Here is a 22,528-nt window from a genome sequence, read left to right on the forward strand (position 1 = left end):
CCTCCCATCCCCCAGTAGAAATATCCCCCCCAGTGGCAGATGATTCCCAGCAGCATAACCCCCCACCCTCCCTAGTGGTAATAGATCCCCACCTACGGTGTCCGGCTCCCACTTTATTTTATATATTACCCCTGTTATCCAAAAATCCTTTCTCTTACGTCCTAGAGGATGCTGGGGACTCTGTAAGGACCATGGGGAATAGATGGGCTCCGCAGGAGACATGGGCACTAAAAAGAACTTTAGATATGGGTGTGCACTGGCTCCTCCCTCTATGCCCCTCCTCCAGACCTCCGTTACATCCTATGCCCAGAGGAGACTGGGTGTATTACAGGGAGCTCTCCTGAGTTTCTCTGAAAAAGACTTTTGTTAGGTTTTTTATTTTCAGGTAGCACTGCTGGCAACAGGCTCCCTGCATCGTGGGACTGAGGGGAGAGAAGCAGACCTACTTAACTGATAGGCTCTGCTTCTTAGGCTACTGGACACCATTAGCTCCAGAGGGAGTCGGAACGCAGGTCTCACCCTCGCTGTTCGTCCCAGAGCCGCGCCGTCCTTCTCCTCGCAGAGCCGGAAGATAGAAGCCGGGTGAGTATAAGAAGATAGAAGACTTCAAAGGCGGCAGAAGACTTCAGATCTTCACTGAGGTAACGCGCAGCGGTAACGCTGCGCGCCATTGCTCCCATACACCTCACACACGGCAGGCACTGTTGGGTGCAGGGCGCAGGGGGGGCGCCCTGGGCAACAATTTAAACCTCTGTTCTGGCTATATAGGACATATATGGGCTCTGCACCAGTTTTAAACGAAATCGAGCGGGACCGAAGCCCGCCGCTGAGGGGGCGGAGCTTGATCCTCAGCACTCACCAGCGCCATTTTCTCCACAGCACACCGCTGAGAAGCTGGCTCCCCGGACTCTCCCCTGCTGAACACGGTGACAGAGGGTTGGAAAGAAGGGGGGGCACATAATTTGGCGCAGTGTTATATATTTAAGACATAAAAGCGCTATCTGGGTAATTTTTTTTCCCTGGGTCATTGGCGCTGGGTGTGTGCTGGCATACTCTCTCTCTGTCTCTCCAAAGGGCCTTGTGGAGGAACTGTCTCCAGATAGAGCATTCCCTGAGTGTGTGGTGTGTTGGTACGCCTGAAGCGGAAGGCTCTTCTAGGGAGGAGGTGGAGCAAATGAGTGTGGTGTCTCCGTCGGCAACGCCGACTCCTGACTGGTTGGATATGTGGAATGTTTTAAATGCAAATGTGAATTTATTGCACAAAAGGTTGGATAAAGCGGAGTCCAGGGAAAGTACAGGGAGTTTAGCCCTGCCTTTCACTATGTCACAGGGACCTTCTGGGTCTCAAAAGCTCCCACTATCCCAAATAGTAGACACTGATACCGACACGGATTCTGACTCCAGTGTCTGCTACGATGATGCAAAGTTGCAGCCAAAATTGGCTAAAAGTATTCATTATATGATTATTGCTATAAAAGAGGTGTTGCATATCACGGATGAACCCTCTGTCCCTGACACGAGGGTCCACATGTTTAAAGAAAAGAAACCTGAGGTAACCTTTCCTCTATCTCTGGAGCTGAACTAATTATTTGAAAAGGCTTGGGAATCTCCAGACAAAAAACTGCAGATTCCCAAAAGGATTCTTATGGCGTATCCTTTCCCGACTAAGGACAGGATACGGTGGGATTCCTCCCCGAGGGTGGACAAAGCGTTGACACGCTTATCCAAAAAGGTAGCGCTGCCATCTCAAGATACGGCAACCCTCAAGGATCTGGCGGATCGCAGGCAGGAGGCTACCTTGAAGTCTATTTACACACATACTGGTACCTTACTCAGACCGGCGATAGCGTCGGCTTGGGTTTGTAGCGTTGTAGCAGCGTGGACAGATACCTTATCTGCTGATATAGATACGCTGGATAAGGAAACCATTTTATTGACCCTGGGTCATGTTAAAGATGCTGTCCTCTATATGAGAGATGCTCAGATAGACATTGGCCTACGGGGTTCCAGAGCCAACACTATGGCGATTTCGGCTAGACGAGCCCTATGGACCCGGCAATGGATGGGCGATGCCGACTCGAAGAGGCATATGGAGGTTTTAACTTACAAGGGTGAGGAATTGTTTGGGGAAGGTCTCACGGACCTAGTTTCCACGGCTACGGCAGGTAAATCAACTTTTTTGCCTTATGTATCCTCACAGCCTAAGAAAACGCCACATTATCAGATGCAGTCCTTTCAGTCGCATAAACCCAAGAGAGTGCGGGGATCTTCCTTTCTTGCCAGAGGTAAGGGCAAGGGGAAAAAGCTGCCAACTACAGCTAGTTCCCAGGAGCAGAAGTCCTCCCCGGCCTCTGCAAAATCCACCGCATGACGCTGGGGCTCCGCTGAGGGAGTCCGCCCCAGTGGGGGCACGTCTTCGACTTTTCAGCCACTTCTGGGTTCACTCACAGGTGGATTCCTGGGCAATAGAAATTGTTTCCCAGGGTTACAAGCTGGAATTCGAAGAGGTGCCTCCTCGCCGGTTTTTCAAATCTGCCCTACCGGCTTCTCCCCCAGAGAGGGAGATAGTGTTAAATGCAATTCAAAAATTGTGTCTTCAACAAGTGGTGGTCAAAGTCCCCCTGCTGCAGCAGGGGATGGGGTATTGCTCAACCCTGTTTGTAGTCCCGAAACCGGACAGTTCGGTCAGGCCCATTTTGAATTTAAAATCCTTAAACCTATACAGGTTGAGTATCCTATATCCAAATATTCCGAAATACGGACTTTTTTGAGTGAGAGTAAGATAGTGAAACCTTTATTTTTTGATGGCTCAATGTACACAAACTTTGTTTACTACACAAAGTTATTAAAAATATTGTATTAAATGACCTTCAGGCTGTGTATAAGGTGTATATGAAACATAATTGAATTGTGTGAATGTACACACACTTTGTTTAATGCACAAAGTTATAAAAAATATTGGCTAAAATGACCTTCAGGCTGTGTGTATAAGGTGTATATGTAACATAAATGCATTCTGTGCTTAGATTTAGGTCCCATCACCATGATATCTCATTATGGTATGCAATTATTCCAAAATACGGAAAAATCCCATATCCAAAATACCTCTGGTCCCAAGCATTTTGGATAAGGGAGACTCAACCTGTACTTAAAAAGGTTCAAATTCAAGATGGAGTCGCTCAGAGCGGTCATCGCCAGCCTGGACATAAAGGATGCTTACCTTCATGTCCCCATATATCCGCCTCATCAGGTGTTCCTGAGGTTTGCTGTACAGGATTGTCATTACCAATTTCAGATGTTGCCGTTTGGGCTTTCCACGGCCCCGAGGATTTTCACCAAGGTAATGGCGGAAATGATGGTGCTCCTGCGCAAGCAGGGTGTCACAATTATCCCGTACTTGGACGATCTCCTAATAAAAGCGAGATCGAGAGAACAGTTGCTGAACAGCGTATCACTCTCCCTGAGGGTGTTGCAACAGCACGGCTGGATTCTCAATATCCCGAAGTCACAGTTGATTCCAACGACTCGTTTGCCTTTCTTAGGCATGATTCTGGATACAGACCAGAAAAGGGTTTATCTTCTGATGGAAAAGGCCCAAGAACTCATATCTTTGGTCAGGGACCTATTGAAGCCAAAAAGGGTGTCGGTGCATCACTGCACTCGAGTTCTGGGAAAGATGGTGGCGACTTACGAGGCCATTCCATTCGGCAGGTTCCATGCGAGAACTTTTCAATGGGAGCTTCTGGACAAGTGGTCCGGGTCACATCTACAGATGCATCAGATGATCACCCTGTCCCCCAGGGCCAGGGTATCTCTCCTGTGGTGGCTGCAGAGTGCTCACCTTCTGGAGGGTCGCAGGTTCGGCATTCAGGACTGGGTTCTGGTAACCACGGACGCGAGCCTCCGAGGTTGGGGTGCAGTCACACAGGGAAGAAACTTCCAGGGTCTCTGGTCAAGCCAGGAGGCTTGTCTTCACATCAACGTACTGGAGTTGAGGGCCATATACAACGCCCTTCGACAAGCGGAAAATTTGCTTTGCGACCTACCGGTTCTGATCCAGTCAGACAACATCACCGCAGTGGCGCATGTAAACCGCCAAGGCGGAACAAAGAGCAGAGTGGCTAAGGCAGAAGCCACCAGGATTCTTCACTGGGCGGAAAATCATGTAAGCGCCCTGACAGCAGTCTTCATTCCGGGAGTGTACAGCTGGGAAGCAGACTTCCTCAGCAGACACAATCTACATCCAGGAGAGTGGGGACTTCATCAGGAAGTCTTCGCAGAGATTGAAAGTCTGTGGGGACTGCCTCAGATAGACATGATGGCGTCACTCCTCAACAAGAAACTACCGAAGTATTGCGCCAGGTCGAGGGACCCTCAGGCAGTGGCAGTGGACGCCCTGGGGACACCATGGGTGTTTCAGTCGGTCTATGTGTTCCCTCCTCTTCCGCTCATCTCAAAGATATTGAGAATCATAAGACAAAGAGGAGTACAGACAATTCTCATTGTTCCAGATTGGCCGCGAAGGGCCTGGTATCCGGATCTGCAGGAAATGCTCACAGAAGATCCGTGGCCTCTTCCTCTCAGAGAGGACCTGTTACAACAGGGGCCCTGTCTGTTCCAAGACTTACCGCGGCTGCGTTTGACGGCATGGCGGTTGAACGCCAGATCCTAGCGGAAAAGGGCATTCCGGATGAGGTTATTCCTACTCTGATAAAGGCTAGGAAAGACATGACAGCGAAACATTATCACCGTATATGGCGAAAGTACGTACTTTGGTGTGAGTCCAGGAATGCTCCTCCGGAAGAATTCCATCTGGGCCGTTTCCTTCACTTCCTACAGACGGGAGTGAATTTGGGCCTAAAATTAGGCTCCATTAATGTTCAGATTTCGGCCCTATCCATTTTCTTTCAGAAGGAACTGGCTTCTCTCCCAGAAGTCCAGACTTTTGTGAAGGGAGTGCTGCATATCCAGCCTCCTTTTGTACCTCCAGTGGCACCCTGGGACCTTAACGTGGTGTTGCGGTTCCTTAAGTCTCACTGGTTTGAACCACTTAAAACGGTGGAATTAAAATATCTCACTTGGAAAGTGGTCATGTTGTTGGCCTTGGCATCGGGAAGGCGAGTGTCGGAGTTGGCGGCTTCATCTCACAAAAGCCCCTATCTGATTTTCCATGTGGATAGAGCTGAGTTGCAGACTCCTCCTCAATTTTTGCCCAGGGTGGTTTCTTCTTTTCATATGAACCAACCTATTGTGGTGCCTGTGGCTACGGGTGACTTGGAGGATTCCGAGTCCCTTGATGTGGTCAGGGCCTTAAAAATATATGTAGCCAGGACGGCTCGGGTTAGGAAAACAGAGGCACTGTTTGTCCTGTATGCAGCCGACAAGGTTGGCGCTCCTGCTTCGAAGCAGACTATTGCTCGCTGGATCTGTAACACGATTCAGCAGCCCCCCCCTCCCCCCCCCCCCCCTTCAGCTCATCTCTAAGCAATCAGTGCTTGGAGGGGAACCACCTTCCCCCATTTGCACTTTTGATGTTGGTGCTTGTTGCACAGAGTGCCGTTGGCATGCCACTGTGACGCCATTCCGGCAGTAACAGACTTCTACATGAATGCCGGGAGCTGGATCAGGAGGGAGAAATCCGTTCTGCGGCAGACAGCATGGTGGTATGGGATACGGCAGACGGCATGGTGGTATGGGATACGGCAGACGGCATGGTGGTATGGGAGACGGCATGGTGGTATGGGACACGGCAGACGGCATGGTGGTATGGGACACGGCAGACGGCATGGTGGTATGGGACACGGCAGTGTCAGGTAAACCCCACCTTGCTGTGGTCAGGTCTTGTACGACCAGGTAGGTGGTTTTGCCCTGGATTAGAACCTGCTTACTATGAGAGAGGGTATCCATTATTGCTTTGTGTATGTGTTCTTCCCATAAGACTGGTAACCTGGCATGCTGCAGCGTGTACCCACAGGCTATCCAGAATAGATGGCAGGAAAGTGGAATATTATTGTACAGTTGGTTTATATGGAGAAACGGGGCAACTTTCAGGGACAATTCAGAGCTGGTGGTAATGGGGCAATTGTGGAATAATGGGCTATGTGGAGAGATTCTTGTTATCAGACCTAGGATAGGGATGTGCATGTGCGCATGTTATCGATGGCGGCCTATGGATGGAACGATGCATCTCTGCATATGGGCGATTATTGCCATTTCTCAGTCAGCCCCTTTGTGTCTGTCCCTGGAAATGAGGAACGGTTGTACTGGGCTCCATCTGCTAACACTTACTGGTAACGGCTCCCATCAGAACAGGATGTTACGCTGTGTTAGGGAAGGCTCCGGTAATCCCTGCACATAGGTTGTCTTTAGCTGATGGCAGATCACTTTTACCCTCGTCGTGTAAGAGCCTAATGTCTACAAGCTGCACTGACAGCGTTGGTTACCAGGCGCATATTGTGTGTCAGCAATTCTCTGTGTGTTCTCCCTGCCTATAGTGGCTCTGCAGTGCAGCAATTCTCTGTGTGTTCTCCCTGCCTATAATGTCTCTGCAGTGCAGCTATTCTGTGTGTGTGTTCTCCCTGCCTATAGTGGCTCTGCAGTGCAGCAATTCTGTGTGTGTGTTCTCCCTGCCTATAGTGGCTCTGCAGTGCAGCAATTCTGTGTGTGTGTTCTCCCTGCCTATAGTGGCTCTGCAGTGCAGCAATTCTCTGTGTGTGTTCTCCCTGACTGTAGTTGCTCTGCAGTGCAGCAATTCTCTGTGTGTGTTCTCCCTGCCTATAGTGGCTCTGCAGTGCAGCAATTCTCTGTATGTGTTCTCTCTGTCTGTAGTGGCTCTGCAGTGCAGCAATTCTCTGTGTGTGTTCTCCCTGACTGTAGTTGCTCTGCAGTGCAGCAATTCTCTGTGTGTTCTCCCTGCCTATAGTGGCTCTGCAGTGCAACAATTCTCTGTGTGTGTTCTCCCTGCCTATAGTGGCTCTGCAGTGCAGCTATTCTGTGTGTGTGTGTTCTCCCTGCCTATAGTGGCTCTGCAGTGCAGCAATTCTCTGTGTGTGTTCTCCCTGCCTATAGTGGCTCTGCAGTGCAGCAATTCTCTGTGTGTTCTCCCTGCCTATAGTGGCTCTGCAGTGCAACAATTCTCTGTGTGTGTTCTCCCTGCCTATAGTGGCTCTGCAGTGCAGCAATGTTCTCCCTGCCTATAGTGGCTCTGCAGAGCAGCAATTCTGTGTGTGTGTGTGTGTGTGTGTGTTCTCCCTGCCTATAGTGGCTCTGCAGTGCAACAATTCTGTGTTCTCCCTGCCTATAGTAGCTCTGCAGTGTAGCAATTCTCTGTTTTCCTAGCCTATAGTAGCTCTGCAGTGCAGCAATTATCTGTGTTTTCTCCCTTCCTATAGTGGCTCTGCAGTGCAGCGATTCTCTGTGTGGGTTCTCCCAGCCTATAGTGGCTCTGCAATGCAGCAATTCTCTGTGTGTGTTCTCCCTGCCTGTAGTGGCTCTGCAGTGCAGCAATTCTGTGTGTGTGTTCTCCCTGCCTATAGTGGCTCTGCAGTGCTGCAATTCTCTGTGTGTGATCTCCCTTCCTATAGTGGCTCTGCAGTGCAGCAATTCTGTGTGTTCTCCCAGCCTATAGTGGCTCTGCAATGCAGCAATTCTCTGTGTGTGTTCTCCCTGCCTATAGTGGCTCTGCAGTGCAGCGATTCTCTGTGTGTGTTCTCCCTGCCTATAGTGGCTCTGCAGTGTAGCAATTCTCTGTGTGTGTTCTCCCTGCCTATAGTGGCTTTGCAGTGCAGCAATTCTCTGTGTTCTTGCTGCCTGTAGTGGCTCTGCAGTGCAGCAATTCTTTCGTGTTCTCCCTGCCTATAGTGGCTCTGCAGTGCACCAATTCTCTGTGTGTCTTCTCCCTGCCTATAGTGGCTCTGCAGTGCAGCAATTATTTCTGTGTTCTCCCTCCCTATAGTGGCTCTGCAGCGCAGCAATTCTGTGTGTTCTCCCAGCCTATAGTGGCTCTGCAGCGCAGTAATTATCTGTGTGTGTTCTCGCTGCTTATAGTGGCTCTGCAATGCAGCAGTTCTCTATGTGTTCTCCCTGCCTATAGTGGCTCTGCAGTGCAGCGATTCTGTGTGTTCTCCCTGCCTATAGAGGCTCTGCAGTGCAGCAATTCGTTGTGTGTTCTCCCTGCCTATAGAGGCTCTGCAGTGCAGCAATTCTGTGTGTTCTACCTGCCTATAGAGGCTCTGCAGTGCAGCAATTCTGTGTGTTCTCCCTGCCTGTAGTGGCTCTGCAGTGCAGCAATTCTCTGTGTGTGTTCTCCCTGCTTATAGTGGCTCTGCAGTGCAGCAATTCTCTCTGTGTGTTCTCCCTGCCTATAGTGGCTCTGCAGTGCAGCAATTCTCTGTGTGTGTTCTCCCTGCTTATAGTGGCTCTGCAATGCAGCAATTCTTTCCGTGTGTTCTCCCTGCCTATAGTGGCTCTGCAGTGCAGCAATTCTCCGTGTGTTCTCCCTGCCTATAGTAGCTCTCCAGTGCACCAATTCTCTGTGTGTGTTCTCCCTGCCTATAGTGGCTCTGCAGTGCAGCAATTCTCTGTGTGTTCTCCCTGCATGTAGTGGCTCTGCAGCGCAGCAATTCGTTCCGTGTTCTCTCTGCCTATACAGGCTCTGCAGTGCACCAATTCTGTGTGTGTGTTCTCCCTGCCTATAGTGGCTCTGCAGTGCAGCAATTCTCTGCACGTGTTCTCCCTGCCTATAGTGGCTCTCCAGTGCAGCAATTCTCTGTGTGGTCTCGCTGCCTGTAGTGGCTCTGCAGTGCAGCAATTCTTTCCGTGTTCTCCCTCTCTATAGTGGCTCTACAGTGCACCAATTCTGTTTGTATTCTCCCTACCTATAGTGGCTCTGCAGTGCACCAATTTTCTCTCCGTGTTCTCCCTGCCTATAGTGGCTCTGCAGTGCAACAATTCTCTGTTTGTTCTCCCTGCCTATAGTGGCTCTGCAGTGCAACAATTCTCTGTGTGTGTTCTCCCTGCCTTTAGTGGCTCTGCAGTGCTGCAATTCTCTGTGTGTTCTCCCTGCCTATAGTGGCTCTGCAGTGCTGCAATTCTCTGTGTGTTCTCCCTGCCTATAGAGGCTCTGCAGTGCAGCAATTCTGTGTGTTCTCCCTGCCTATAGTGGCTCTGCAGTGCAGCAATTCTCTGAGTGTTCTCCCTGCCTATAGTGGCTCTGCAGTGCAGCAATTCTTTCCGTGTGTTCTCCCTTCCTATAGTGGCTCTGCAGTGCAGCGATTCTCTGTGTGTGTTCTCCCTGCCTATAGTGGCTCTGCAGAGCAGCAATTCTGTGTGTGTGTATGTTCTCCCTGCCTATAGTGGCTCTGCAGTGCAACAATTCTCTGTTTGTTCTCCCTGCCTATAGTGGCTCTGCAGTGCACCAATTCTGTGTGTATTCTCCCTGCCTATAGTGGCTCTGCAGTGCACCAATTCTCTCCGTGTTCTCCCTGCATATAGTGGCTCTGTAGTGCAACAATTCTCTGTTTGTTCTCCCTGCCTATAGTGGCTCTGCAGTGCAGCAATTCTCTGTGTGTGTGTTCTCCCTGCCTATAGTGGCTCTGCAGTGCAACAATTCTCTGTTTGTTCTCCCTGCATATAGTGGCTCTGCAGTGCAACAATTCTCTGTTTGTTCTCCCTGCCTATAGTGGCTCTGCAGTGCACCAATTCTCTCCGTGTTCTCCCTGCATATAGTGGCTCTGCAGTGCAACAATTCTCTGTTTGTTCTCCCTTCCTATAGTGGCTCTGCAGTGCACCAATTCTCTGTGTGTGTTCTCCCTGCTTATAGTGGCTCTGCAATGCAGCAATTCTTTTCGTGTGTTCTCCCTTCCTATAGTGGCTCTGCAGTGCAGCGATTCTTTGTGTGTGTTCTCCCTGCCTATAGTGGCTCTGCAGTGCAGCAATTCTCCGTGTGTTCTCCCTGCCTGTAGTGGCTCTCCAGTGCACCAATTCTCTGTGTGTGTTCTCCCTGCCTATAGTGGCTCTGCAGAGCAGCAATTCTCTGTCTGTTCTCGTTGCCTATAGTGGCTCTGCAGAGCAGCAATTCTCTGTCTGTTCTCGTTGCCTATAGTGGCTCTTCAGTGCAGCAATTCTCTGTATGTGCTCTCCCTGTTTATAATGGCTCTGCAGTGCAGCGATTCTCTGTGTGTGTTCTCCCTGCCTATAGTGGCTCTGCAGTGCAGCAATTATCTGTGTGTGTTCTCCCTGCCTGTAGTGGCTCTGCAGTGCAGCAATTCTCTGTGTGTTCTCCCTGCCTATAGTGGCTCTGCAGTGCAGCAAGTCTCTGTGTGTTCTCCCTGCCTATAGTGGCTCTGCAGTGCAGCAGTTCTCTTTGTGTGTTCTCCCTGTGTATAGTGGCTTTCCAGTGCAGCAATTCTCTGCGTGTGTTCTCCCTGCCTGTAGTGGCTCTGCAGTGCAGCAATTCTCTGTGTGTTCTCCCTGCCTATAGTGGCTCTGCAGTGCAGCAAGTCTCTGTGTGTTCTCCCTGCCTATAGTGGCTCTGCAGTGCAGCAGTTCTCTGTGTGTTCTCTCTGCCTATAGTGGCTCTGCAGTGCAGAAATTGGAACCAACATTTTACGTTTGCTTTGACGTTTTGTAACTTGCATGTTACGCTGACTTCTTCTTAAATAGCCCCAAGGTTTTCTGCCTGTGTTAATAATGTAGCACAGTTGTATTCCTGCCTATAGTGGCTCTGCAGTGCAGCAATTCTCTGTGTGTGTTCTCCCTGCCTATAGTGGCTCTGCAGTGCAGCAGTTCTCTTTGTGTGTTCTCCCTGCGTATAGTGGCTTTCCAGTGCAGCAATTCTCTGCGTGTGTTCTCCCTGCCTGTAGTGGCTCTGCAGTGCAGCGATTCTCTGTGTTTACTCCCTGCCTATAGTGGCTCTGCAGTGCACCAATTCTCTGTGTGTGTTCTCCCTGCCTGTAGTGGCTCTGCAGTGCAGCAGTTCTCTTTGTGTGTTCTCCCTGCGTATAGTGGCTCTGCAGTGCAGCGATTCTCTGTGTGTTCTCTCTGCCTATAGTGGCTCTGCAGTGCAGCGATTCTCTGTATTTTCTCCCTGCCTATAGTGGCTCTGCAGTGCACCAATTCTCTGTGTGTTCTCCCTGCCTATAGTGGCTCTGCAGTGCAGCAGTTCTCTGTGTGTTCTCTCTGCCTATAGTGGCTCTGCAGTGCAGAAATTGGAACCAACATTTTACGTTTGCTTTGACGTTTTGTAACTTGCATGTTACGCTGACTTCTTCTTAAATAGCCCCAAGGTTTTCTGCCTGTGTTAATAATGTAGCACAGCTGTATTCCTGTTCCTGATAGCCTGTGATAAGTATTATTTTTGTATTGCCCATGATGCACTGCTCTGTTGCTGTGCTGTTTTGTAAGATTGCGCTTTTCCTGAAACTTGAGTTTTGTGGTGTAATTTTCTTGCGTGCTAGCCTTGTGCGTTATCTGCAATGCAATATAAGCGAAATGTGGATGACTTATTAGAGCGCTGGGTGTCTTATTTCGCCTGCAATGTACCTTTCTGGATAACGTTCCACATCTGAGAGAGAATTCTGAACACAGGTTTGCTGATGCAGTGCAGTTCTCAAGTGTTCAAAGGAACATTAAATAAGGAAAAGAGAACGTAGATTTATATTTTGCCTATGCAGGTTACTGTCTATGGAATTCCCATTGTGCACGCCAAAGCCTTCTGAGGCGCAGGTCTTAGTGCTGTGTAGAGGAGGACGCAGCTTTTCAGATAGATTACAGCATAAATGAGCCAGAAACCCTCGCGCAGAGCCCCAGCTCACTGTCTCCGTACCACACTTCTGTCGTTATCTATGGCTTTCAGCCCCTCCTCAGCAATTGCGGAGCATCATGGCTGTAAGTGCCCCACCCATCAGGCGCATTCCTGGCGTTCCCCGTTGCCACTTACCTGTCCGGACCATGGCTCTGCCCCATGTCACACTGCTGCCACTTACCTGTCCGGACCATGGCTCTGCCCCATGTCACACTGCTGCCACTTACCTGTCCGGACCATGGCTCTGCCCCATGTCACACTGCTGCCACTTACCTGTCCCGGACCATGGCTCTGCCCCATGTCACACTGCTGCCACTTACCTGTCCGGACCATGGCTCTGCCCCATGTCACACTGCTGCCACTTACCTGTCCGGACCATGGCTCTGCCCCATGTCACACTGCTGCCACTTACCTGTCCGGACCATGGCTCTGCCCCATGTCACACTGCTGCCACTTACCTGTCCGGACCATGGCTCTGCCCCATGTCACACTGCTGCCACTTACCTGTCCGGACCATGGCTCTGCCCCATGTCACACTGCTGCCACTTACCTGTCCCGGACCATGGCTCTGCCCCATGTCACACTGCTGCCACTTACCTGTCCCGGACCATGGCTCTGCCCCATGTCACACTGCTGCCACTTACCTGTCCGGACCATGGCTCTGCCCCATGTCACACTGCTGCCACTTACCTGTCCGGACCATGGCTCTTCCCCATGTCACACTGCTGCCACTTACCTGTCCGGACCATGGCTCTGCCCCATGTCACACTGCTGCCACTTACCTGTCCGGACCATGGCTCTTCCCCATGTCACACTGCTGCCACTTACCTGTCCGGACCATGGCTCTGCCCCATGTCACACTGCTGCCACTTACCTGTCCGGACCATGGCTCTGCCCCATGTCACACTGCTGCCAGCGTTCCGGCTTTGGTTGTGGCAGAGGTATATTAGATTTGTCTTATGTTACATAAGCTCCAGACTCGTCGTTATCATTTTTTCTCTGACGTCCTAGTGGATGCTGGGAACTCCTTAAGGACCATGGGGAATAGCGGCTCCGCAGGAGACTGGGCACATCTAAAGAAAGCTTTAGGACTATCTGGTGTGCACTGGCTCCTCCCCCTATGACCCTCCTCCAAGCCTTAGTTAGATTTTTGTGCCCGACCGAGCAGGGTGCAATCTAGGAGCTCTCCTGAGCTTCTTAGAAAAAGTTAGTTTTAGGTTTTTTATTTTCAGTGAGACCTGCTGGCAACAGGCTCACTGCATCGAGGGACTAAGGGGAGAAGAAGCGAACCTGCCTGCTTGCAGCCAGCTTGGGCTTCTTAGGCTACTGGACACCATTAGCTCCAGAGGGACTGAACACAGGCCCAGCCTCGGAGTCCGGTCCCAGAGCCGCGCCGCCGGCCCCCTTACAGAGCCAGAAGCAAGAAGAGGTCCGGAAAATCGGCGGCAGAAGACATCAGTCTTCACCAAGGTAGCGCACAGCACTGCAGCTGTGCGCCATTGCTCCTCAGGCACACTTCACACTCCGGTCACTGAGGGTGCAGGGCGCTGGGGGGGGGGGCGCCCTGAGCAGCAATAAAAACACCTTGGCTGGCAAAAATACATCACATATAACCCCCAGGGCTATATGGATGTATATTAACCCCTGCCAGATTCCATAAAAATGCGGGAGAAAAGTCAGCGAAAAAGGGGCGGAGCCTATCTCCTCAGCACACTGGCGCCATTTTTCCCTCACAGCTCCGTTGGAGGGAAGCTCCCTGGCTCTCCCCTGCAGTTAATACACTACAGAAAGGGTTAAAAAGAGGGGGGGGGGGGGGCACAATTTAGGCGCAGTATACAACATATAGGCAGCTATAAGGGAAAACACTTTTTTATAGGTGCTATCCCTGTGATATATAGCGCCCTGGTGTGTGCTGGCATACTCTCCCTCTGTCTCCCCAAAGGGCTTTGTGGGGTCCTGTCCTCTATCAGAGCATTCCCTGTGTGTGTGCTGTGTGTCGGTACGGCTGTGTCGACAGGTATGTGGAGGATAATGAGGTGGAGGCGGAGCGAATGGCTGTAAATATGTTGTCACCCCCTGCGGGGTCGACACCGGTGTGGTTGAACTTATGGAAGGATCAACGTGAAAGTGTCAACTCCTTACATAAAAGGCCGACGACACGGAACAGCCGGCTACTCAGCTTGTGCCTGTTCCAGCGTCTCAAATGTCATGGGGGGCTCTAAAATCGCCCGCTACCTCAGATAACAGACACAGATGTCGACACGGATACTGACTCCAGTGTCGACATCGATGAGACTGGTGTACCCTCCAAATAGGTCCACCCGTTACAGGATTGAGACAATGAAAAATGTATTACATATACCCCAGGTACCACATAAAAGGGTATTGTGTTTGGTGAGAGAAAACTATTAGTAGTTTTTCCTGCATCTGAGAAACTAAATGAGGTGTGTGAGAAAGAGTGGTCTTCCCCCGGTAAGAAATTGATATTTTCTACAACGGTTATTGGCAGCGTACCCTTTCCCGCCAGAGGATAGGTCACGCGGGGAAATACCCCATAGGGTAGATACAGCGCTTACACGCTTATCAGAAAAGGAGGCACTACTGTCTTCGGGTACGGCCGCCCTGAAGGAACCTGCTGATAGAAAGCAGGAGGTTACCCTATAAGATATGGTCACACACTAGGGCATTATATTGCGACCAGCCGTTGCTTCGGCATGGATGGGCAGTGCTCCCGCTGCGTGGTCAGATTCCCTGTCGGAAAATAACTATGGATAGGGACAATATTTTGCTGAAAATAGAGCATATAAAAGACGTGGTCTTATACATGCGTGATGCACAGAGGGATATTTGCCGGCTGGCATCAAAAATAAGCGCTAGGTCCATTGCCGCCAGACGGGGGTTATGGACTTGGCAATGGTCAGGCGATGCCGACTCGAATCGGCACATGGAAGTTGCCCTATAAGGGGGTAAAACTGTTTGGGGATAGTTTTTCAGACCTCGTTTCCACAGCTACTGCTGGGAAATTAATTTTTTTGCCACAGGCTACCCCACAACAAAAGAAAGCACCGTATCATCAAGTACAGTCCTTTCGGCCCCAGAAAAACAAGTGGGCTAGAGGCTCATCCTTTCTGCCGAGAGGCAAAGGTAGAGGAAAAAAGCTACAACACACAGCTAGTTCCCAAGAGCAGAAGTCCTCTCTGCGTCCGGTAGGTCCACAGCATGGTGCTGGGGCTGCTCAGGCGGACCCGGGTACGGTGGGGGCCCGTCTCAGATATTTCAGCGGACAGTGGGCTCTCTCACATAGATCCCTGGGTCCTTCAAGTAGTATCTCAGGGGTACAGGCTGGAGTTCGAGACGTTCTTCCCCCCGCCGTTTCCTAAAATCTGCCTTACCGGCACCTCCCTCTGCCAGGGAGACGGTGTTGGTGGATATTCAACACTATAATCACAACAAGTGATTGTCAAGGTGTCCCTCCTTCAGCAAGGAAGGGGTTACTATTCCACAGTGGTTGTGGTACCGCAACGGTTCGGTGAGACCCATCTTGAAATTAAAATACTTGAACTTTTATATCAGAAGATTCAAGTTCAAGATGGAATCGCTCAGGGCGCTTATTACGAGCCTGGACGAGGGGGATTACAGGGTCTCCCTGGACATCAAGGATGCGTACCTGCATGTCCCCATTCCCCCCCCCTCACCAGGAGTACCTCAGATATGTGGTACAGGACTGTCACTATCAGTTCCAGACGCGGCCGTTGGAGTTGTCCACGGCACCGAAGGTCTTTACCTAGGTAATGGCCGAAGTGATGATACTCCTTCACAAGAAGGAAGTTTTTATTATCCCGTACTTGGACGATCTCCTGATAAAGGCGAGGTCCAAAGAACAGTTGGTAGTGGGGGTAGCACTCTCTCGGGAAGTGCTACAACAGCACGACTGGATTCTCAATATTCCAAAGTCACAGCTGGTCCCGACGACACGTCTTCTGTTCCTGGGAATGTTTCTGAACGCAGACCAGAAAAGAGTGTTTCTTCCAGTGGAAAAAGCCGAGGAGTTGTCATCTCTAGTCAGAGACATCCTAAAACCAGGACAGGTGTCGGTACATCAATGCACACGAGTCCTGGGAAAAATGGTAGCTTCGTACGAAGAAATTCCATTCGGAAGACTCCACGCAAGGACGTTCCAGTGGGACCTGTGGGACTAATGGTCCGGGTCCCATGTACAGATACAACAGCGGATAACCCTGTCAGCAAGAAACAGGGTGTCGCTGCTGTGGTGGCTGCAGAGGGCTTATCTACTAGTGGGCCGCAGATTCGGAATACAGGACTGGGTCCTGGTGACCACGGATGCCAGCCTTCGGGGCTGGGGTGCAGTCACACAGGGAAGAAATTTCCAAGGAGATTTCGCTTCACATAAATATTCTGCAGCTAAGGGCCATTTACAATGCCCTAAGCCAAGCAAGGCCCCTGCTTCAGAACCAGCCGGTACTGATCCAATCAGACGACATCACGGCGGTCGCCCATGTACACAGACAGGGCGGCACAAGAAGCAGGATGGCGATGGCAGAAGCCACAAGGATTCTCCGATGGGCGACCTACACCCAGGAGAATGGGGACTTCATCCAGAAGTTTTCCAAATGCGGGTAAACCGTTGGGAATGACCACGGGTGGACATGATGGCGTCCCGCCTCAACAAGAAGTTGAAAAGATATTGCGCCAGGTCAAGGGACCCTCAGGCGATCGCTGGGGACGCTCTAGTGACACCGTGGGTGTACCAGTCGGTTTATGTGTCTCCTCCTCTACCTCTCATACCCAAGGTACTGAGAATAATAAGAAGGCGAGGAGTGAAAACCATACTCGGGGTTCCGGATTGGCCATGAAGAGCTTGGTACCCAGAACTTCAAGAGATGCTGGCAGAGGACCCTTGGCCTCTGCCGCTCAGACAAGACCTGCTGCAGCAGGGACTCTGTCTGTTCCAAGACTTACCGCGGCTGCGTTTGACGGCATGGCGGTAGAACACCAGATCCTAAAGGAAAAGGGTATTCCGAAGGAAGTCATCCCTACCCTGATCATAGCCAGGAAGGATGTCACCGCAAGACATTATCGCCGCGTTTGGCGAAAATTTGTTGCTTGGTGGGAGGCCATGAAGGCCCCGACGGAGGAATTTCAACTATGTCGATTCCTGCACTTCCTGCAAGCAGGGGTGACGTTTGGGCCTCAAATTGGGGTCCATCAAGGTCCAGATTTCGGCTCTGTCGATTTTCTTCCAGAAAAAACTGGCTTCACTGCCTGAAGTTCAGACTTTGGTTAAAGGAGTACTACATATTCAGCCTCCTTTTGTGCCTCCTGTGGCACTTTTTGGATCTCAACGTGGTGTTGGATTTCCTAATGTCACATTAGTTGAGCCACTTAAAACCATGGAGCTAAAGTATCTCGCGTGGAAAGTGGTCATGCTGTTGGCCTTGGCCAGGCGTGTGTCAGAATTGGCGGCTTTGTCATGTAAAAGGCCTTATCTGATTTTCTGTATGGATAGGGCAGAGTTGAGGACTCGTCCTCAGTTTCTCCCGAAGGTGGTCTCAGGTTTTCACTTGAACCAACCTTTTGTGGTGCCTGCGGCTACTGGGGACTTGGAGGATTCCAAGTTGCTGGACGTAGTCAGAGCCCTGTAAATTTTATTTTTCCAGGACGGCTGGAGTCAGGAAGACTGACTCGCTGTTTATCCTGATGGCACCCAACAAGCTGGGTGCTCTTGCTTCTAGGCAGTCTATTGCGCGCTGGTTTTGTAGCACTATTCAGCTGGCGCATTCTGCGGTAGGATTACCGCAGCCTAAATCAATAAAAGCCCATTCCACAAGGACGGTGGGCTCATCTTGGGCGGCTGCCCGAGGGGTCTCGGCTTTACAACTTTGCCGAGCAGCTACTTGGTCAGGGGCAAACACGTTTGCAAAATTCTACGAATTGATACCCTGGCTGAGGAGGACCTGGAGTTCTCTCATTCGGTGCTGCAGAGTCATCCGCACTCTCCCGCCCGTTTGGGAGCTTTGGTATAATCCCCATGGTCCTTACGGAGTTCCCAGCATCCACTAGGACGTCAGAGAAAATAAGAATTTACTTACCGATAATTCTATTTCTCGTAGTCCGTAGTGGATGCTGGGCGCCCATCCCAAGTGCGGATTGTCTGCAATACTTGTATATAGTTATTGTTAACTAATCGGGTTCTTGTTGTGAGCCATCTTTTCAGAGGCTCCTCTGTTATCATGCTGTTAACTGGGTTCAGATCACAGGTTGTACGGTGTGATTGGTGTTGCTGGTATGAGTCTTACCCGGGATTCAAAATCCTTCCTTATTGTGTACGCTCGTCCGGGCACAGTATCCTAACTGAGGCTTGGAGGAGGGGCATAGAGGGAGGAGCCAGTGCACACCAGATAGTCCTAAAGCTTTCTTTAGATGTGCCCAGTCTCCTGCGGAGCCGCTATTCCCCATGGTCCTTACGGAGTTCCCAGCATCCTCTACGGACTACGAGAAATAGAATTATCGGTAAGTAAATTCTTATTATTACTTTGTGTTTCACAAATAAAAGTCAAAACTAATGAGAAAATGATTATTAGCCCAAAGTAATAATGTAATTCTATCGCATTTTGGAAAAGAAATGCTAAAGCGGATCATCCATGCGGCAATGTTGTTCTAGGCATAATACAGCTCAGAAAGATGGCCGACTACAGTATCCGCGTGCGTCAGATAGTCCAGGTATCGACTGGGACGGCTCATCCTTCGGGCTGGGTCATATCTGAATGTGTATGGGAATCCTGCTGGTTAGAAGTTCCTTACAAGATCACCTCTACGGGGGGTATTCACACCTGATCGCTGTTGTGTGAATTCACAAGCCGGGCGATTATCGGTAGACTGCGCATACGTATAGATTGTAATGTGCACGCGCGAGGCCAAACAGCGAAAAACTCCAGCGACTTTTTTTTGATCGCTAGCTGTATGCAAGTTGATTGACAGGAAGCCGGCATTTGGGGGTGGCAAGGAAGCCGGCATTTTCTGGAATTGTCAGGAAAAACGCAGGCGTGGCCAAGCGTTATCAGGGAGTATGACGTCCGATCAGCCTGATTCTGTCGCACCGTAGGAGTAAGTCCGGGGCTACACACAGACTGGAAAAATTATTCGATGGTGAGTGAGTTGCAAACGGATTTGCGGGTGAACGGCGATCACCGAAATTTTCACAAGCCATATGCAGACTTGCACGGGGCTGGTTTCACTCTGGGCAGGGGGCTGTCTGATCACAGACCACCGCTAATCCGCAGAGGAGCGATAGGTCTGAATATCCCCCTATGTATAGAACTTTACATGCTCAGAGTATATGATACAGAGTAATCTCGTCCAAGGTTACAATAAAGGTTGAAGGGAACGTTGCAATTCACTGGTTATATTATCTGCTCAATACCTAGCCTTGTTGTAAGAATACTATTACTGAATGCATATTGTGCTCAGACCAACACGTTTGTAATGAGCACCTGGACTTCAGCTGATGAAACGGGCGGGGCTGGAGCAGCCTGTAATAAGGGCAGCGTAGAGTATTTCCCATCAGCTTGGTGCCGCCAATTTAAGGTGGAAACGGCTAGGTCACCTTAGACAATTCAAGAATCTAAATTAATCTACATAATAAGTAAAAGATGCCAATGTCGCTCAGTTTATATACTTTTTATATACAAATAATTGTGGTATAATTGTGAGTAATATGTACAATTATTCTTTCTTTGTAGCACACATCAGTGGACGGCTACCCAGAGCCACACATTCCTCCTACTAAATCAAGCAGCAGACAGAGTCTCCCACGATGCCGCAATTCCATTGCCTCCACCACTGACGAGCAGCCGCACATTGGAAACTACCGCCTGCTGAAGACAATTGGTAAAGGGAACTTCGCCAAGGTGAAACTGGCCAGACATGTCCTCACGGGGAGAGAGGTGAGGCCTAAAATCTCACAGTTCTACAGCAGGAAACCTGTATTCTCACATAATTGTCCGTATCTCACATTAAACTCGCACATAAAACAGAAACCTAGAGAACTTTGCAGACTTGAATGAGATACAGCAGGATCACGCACATAGGGGGTCATTCCGAGTTGATCGCTCGCTAGCTAGTTTTAGCAGCCGTGCAAACGCTATGCCGCCTCCCACTGGGAGTGTATTTTAGTTTAGCAGAAGTGCAAACGCATGTGCAGCCGAGCTCTACAAAACCAGTTTGTGCAGTTTGAGTAGCTCTGAACCTACTCAGCACTTGCGATCACTTCAGCCTATTCATGTCCAGATTTGACGTCGTACACCTGCCCAGCCACGCCTGCGTTTTTTCAGACACGCCTGCGTCTTTGCAAACACTCCCTGAAAACGGTCAGTTGACACCCAGTAACGCCCCCTTCCTGTCAATTTCTTGCGGCCACCAGTGCGAAGGAAAACTTCGCTACAACCTGAGCACAACCACAAATAACTTTGTACCCGTACGTCGCACGTGCGCATTGCGGGGCATACGCATGCGCAGAAATGCCATTTTCTCTGACGTCCTAAGTGGATGCTGGGACTCCATATGGACCATGGGGATTAAGTCTCCGCAGGAGACTGGGCACAAAAGTAAAGCTTTAGGACTACCTGGTGTGCACTGGCTCCTCCCCCTATGACCCTCCTCCAAGCCTCAGTTAGATTTTTGTGCCCGACCGAGAAGGGTGCACACTAGGGGCTCTCCTGAGCTCTTAGTGAAAGTTTAGTTTTAGGTTTTTTATTTTCAGTGAGACCTGCTGGCAACAGGCTCACTGCATCGAGGGACTAAGGGGAGAAGAAGCGAACTCACCTGCGTGCAGAGTGGATTGGGCTTCTTAGGCTACTGGACACCATTAGCTCCAGAGGGACCGAACACAGGCCCAGCCTCGGAGTCCGGTCCCAGAGCCGCGCCGCCGGCCCCCTTACAGAGCCAGAAGCAAGAAGAGGTCCGGAAAATCGGCGGCAGAAGACATCCTGTCTTCACCAAGGTAGCGCACAGCACTGCAGCTGTGCGCCATTGCTCCTCAGCACACTTCACACTCCGGTCACTGAGGGTGCAGGGCGCTAGGGGGGGGCGCCCTGAGCAGCAATAGAAACACCTTGGCTGGCGAAAATACATCACATATAGCCCCCCAGGGCTATATGGATGAATTTTAACCCCTGCCAGATTCCACATAAAAGCGGGAGAAAAGGCCGCCGAGAAGGGGGCGGAGCCTATCTCCTCAGCACACAGGCGCCATTTTCCTTCACAGCTCCGCTGAAAGGACGTCTCCCTGACTCTCCCCTGCAGTCCTGCACTACAGAAACAGGGTAAAAAAGAGAGGGGGGCACTAATTGGCGTAATAATTACAAATAGCAGCTATAAGGGGGAAAAACACTTATTTAAGGTTATCCCTGTATATATATAGCGCTCTGGTGTGTGCTGGCATACTCTCCCTCTGTCTCCCCAAAGGGCTAGTGGGGTCCTGTCCTCTGTCAGAGCATTCCCTGTGTGTGTGCTGTGTGTCGGTACGTTGTGTCGACATGTATGAGGAGGAAAATGATGTGGAGGCGGGGCATTTGCCTATAATAGAGATGTCACCCCCTAGGGAGTCGACACCTGAGTGGATGATCTTATGGAAGGAATTACGTGACAGTGTCAGCTCTTTGCAAAAAACAGTTGACGACATAAGACAGCCGGCTACTCAGCTTGTGCCTGTCCAGGCGTCTCAAAAGCCATCAGGGGCTCTAAAACGCCCGTTACCTCAGATGGTAGATACAGACGTCGACACGGATACTGATTCCAGTGTCGACGGGGAAGAGACAAACGTGACTTCCAGTAGGGCCACACGTTACATGATTGAGGCAATGGAAAATGTTTTTACACATTTCTGATAATATGAGTACCACTAAAAAGGGGTATTATGTTCGGTGAGAAAAAACTACCTGTAGTTTTCCTGAATCTGAGGAATTAAATGAGGTGTGTGATGAAGCGTGGGTTTCCCCCGATAAAAAACTGATAATTCCTAAAAAATTATTGGCATTATATCCTTTCCCGCCAGAGATTAGGGCGCGTTGGGAAACACCCCCTAGGGTGGATAAAGCACTCACACGCTTATCAAAACAAGTGGCGTTACCGTCTCCTGATACGGCCGCCCTCAAGGATCCAGCTGATAGGAGGCTGGAAACTACCCTGAAGAGTATATACACACATACTGGTGTTATACTGCGACCAGCAATAGCCTCAGCCTGGATGTGCAGTGCTGGGGTGGCTTGGTCGGATTCCCTGACTGAAAATATTGATACCCTAGACAGGGACAGTATATTACTGACTATAGAGCTTTTAAAAGATGCATTTCTATATATGCGTGATGCACAGAGGGATATTTGCCGACTGGCATCAAGTCTAAGTGCGTTGTCCATTTCTGCCAGTAGAGGGTTATGGACACGACAGTGGTCAGTTGATGCGTATTCCAAACGGCATATGGAAGTATTGCCTTATAAAGGGGAGGAGTTATTTGGGGTAGGTCTGTCAGATCTGGTGGCCACGGCAACAGCTGGGAAATCCACATTTTTACCCCAGGTCGCCTCTCAACATAAGAAGACGCCGTATTATCAGGCGCAGTCCTTTCGTCCCCATAAGGGCAAGCGAGCGAAAGGCTCCTCATTTCTGCCCCGGGGCAGAGGAAGGGGAAAAAGGCTGCAACAGACAGCA

The 22,528-nt window shown here is 50.4% G+C and overlaps 1 protein-coding gene across 1 annotated transcript in view; it reads left to right on the top strand.

Moving 5' to 3' along the window:
* MARK1 (microtubule affinity regulating kinase 1) overlaps positions 1-22,528 on the top strand; it is a 721,120-nt gene that overhangs the window by 132,993 nt on the left and 565,599 nt on the right. The window contains exon 2 of the mRNA XM_063919434.1: positions 19,564-19,767. Within this exon, the coding sequence (XP_063775504.1) occupies positions 19,564-19,767 (204 nt within the window). The remainder of the gene's footprint in view (positions 1-19,563; positions 19,768-22,528) is intronic.

This window comes from Pseudophryne corroboree, chromosome 4, assembly GCF_028390025.1.
Source record: "Pseudophryne corroboree isolate aPseCor3 chromosome 4, aPseCor3.hap2, whole genome shotgun sequence".
NCBI classification, from domain to species: domain Eukaryota; kingdom Metazoa; phylum Chordata; class Amphibia; order Anura; family Myobatrachidae; genus Pseudophryne; species Pseudophryne corroboree.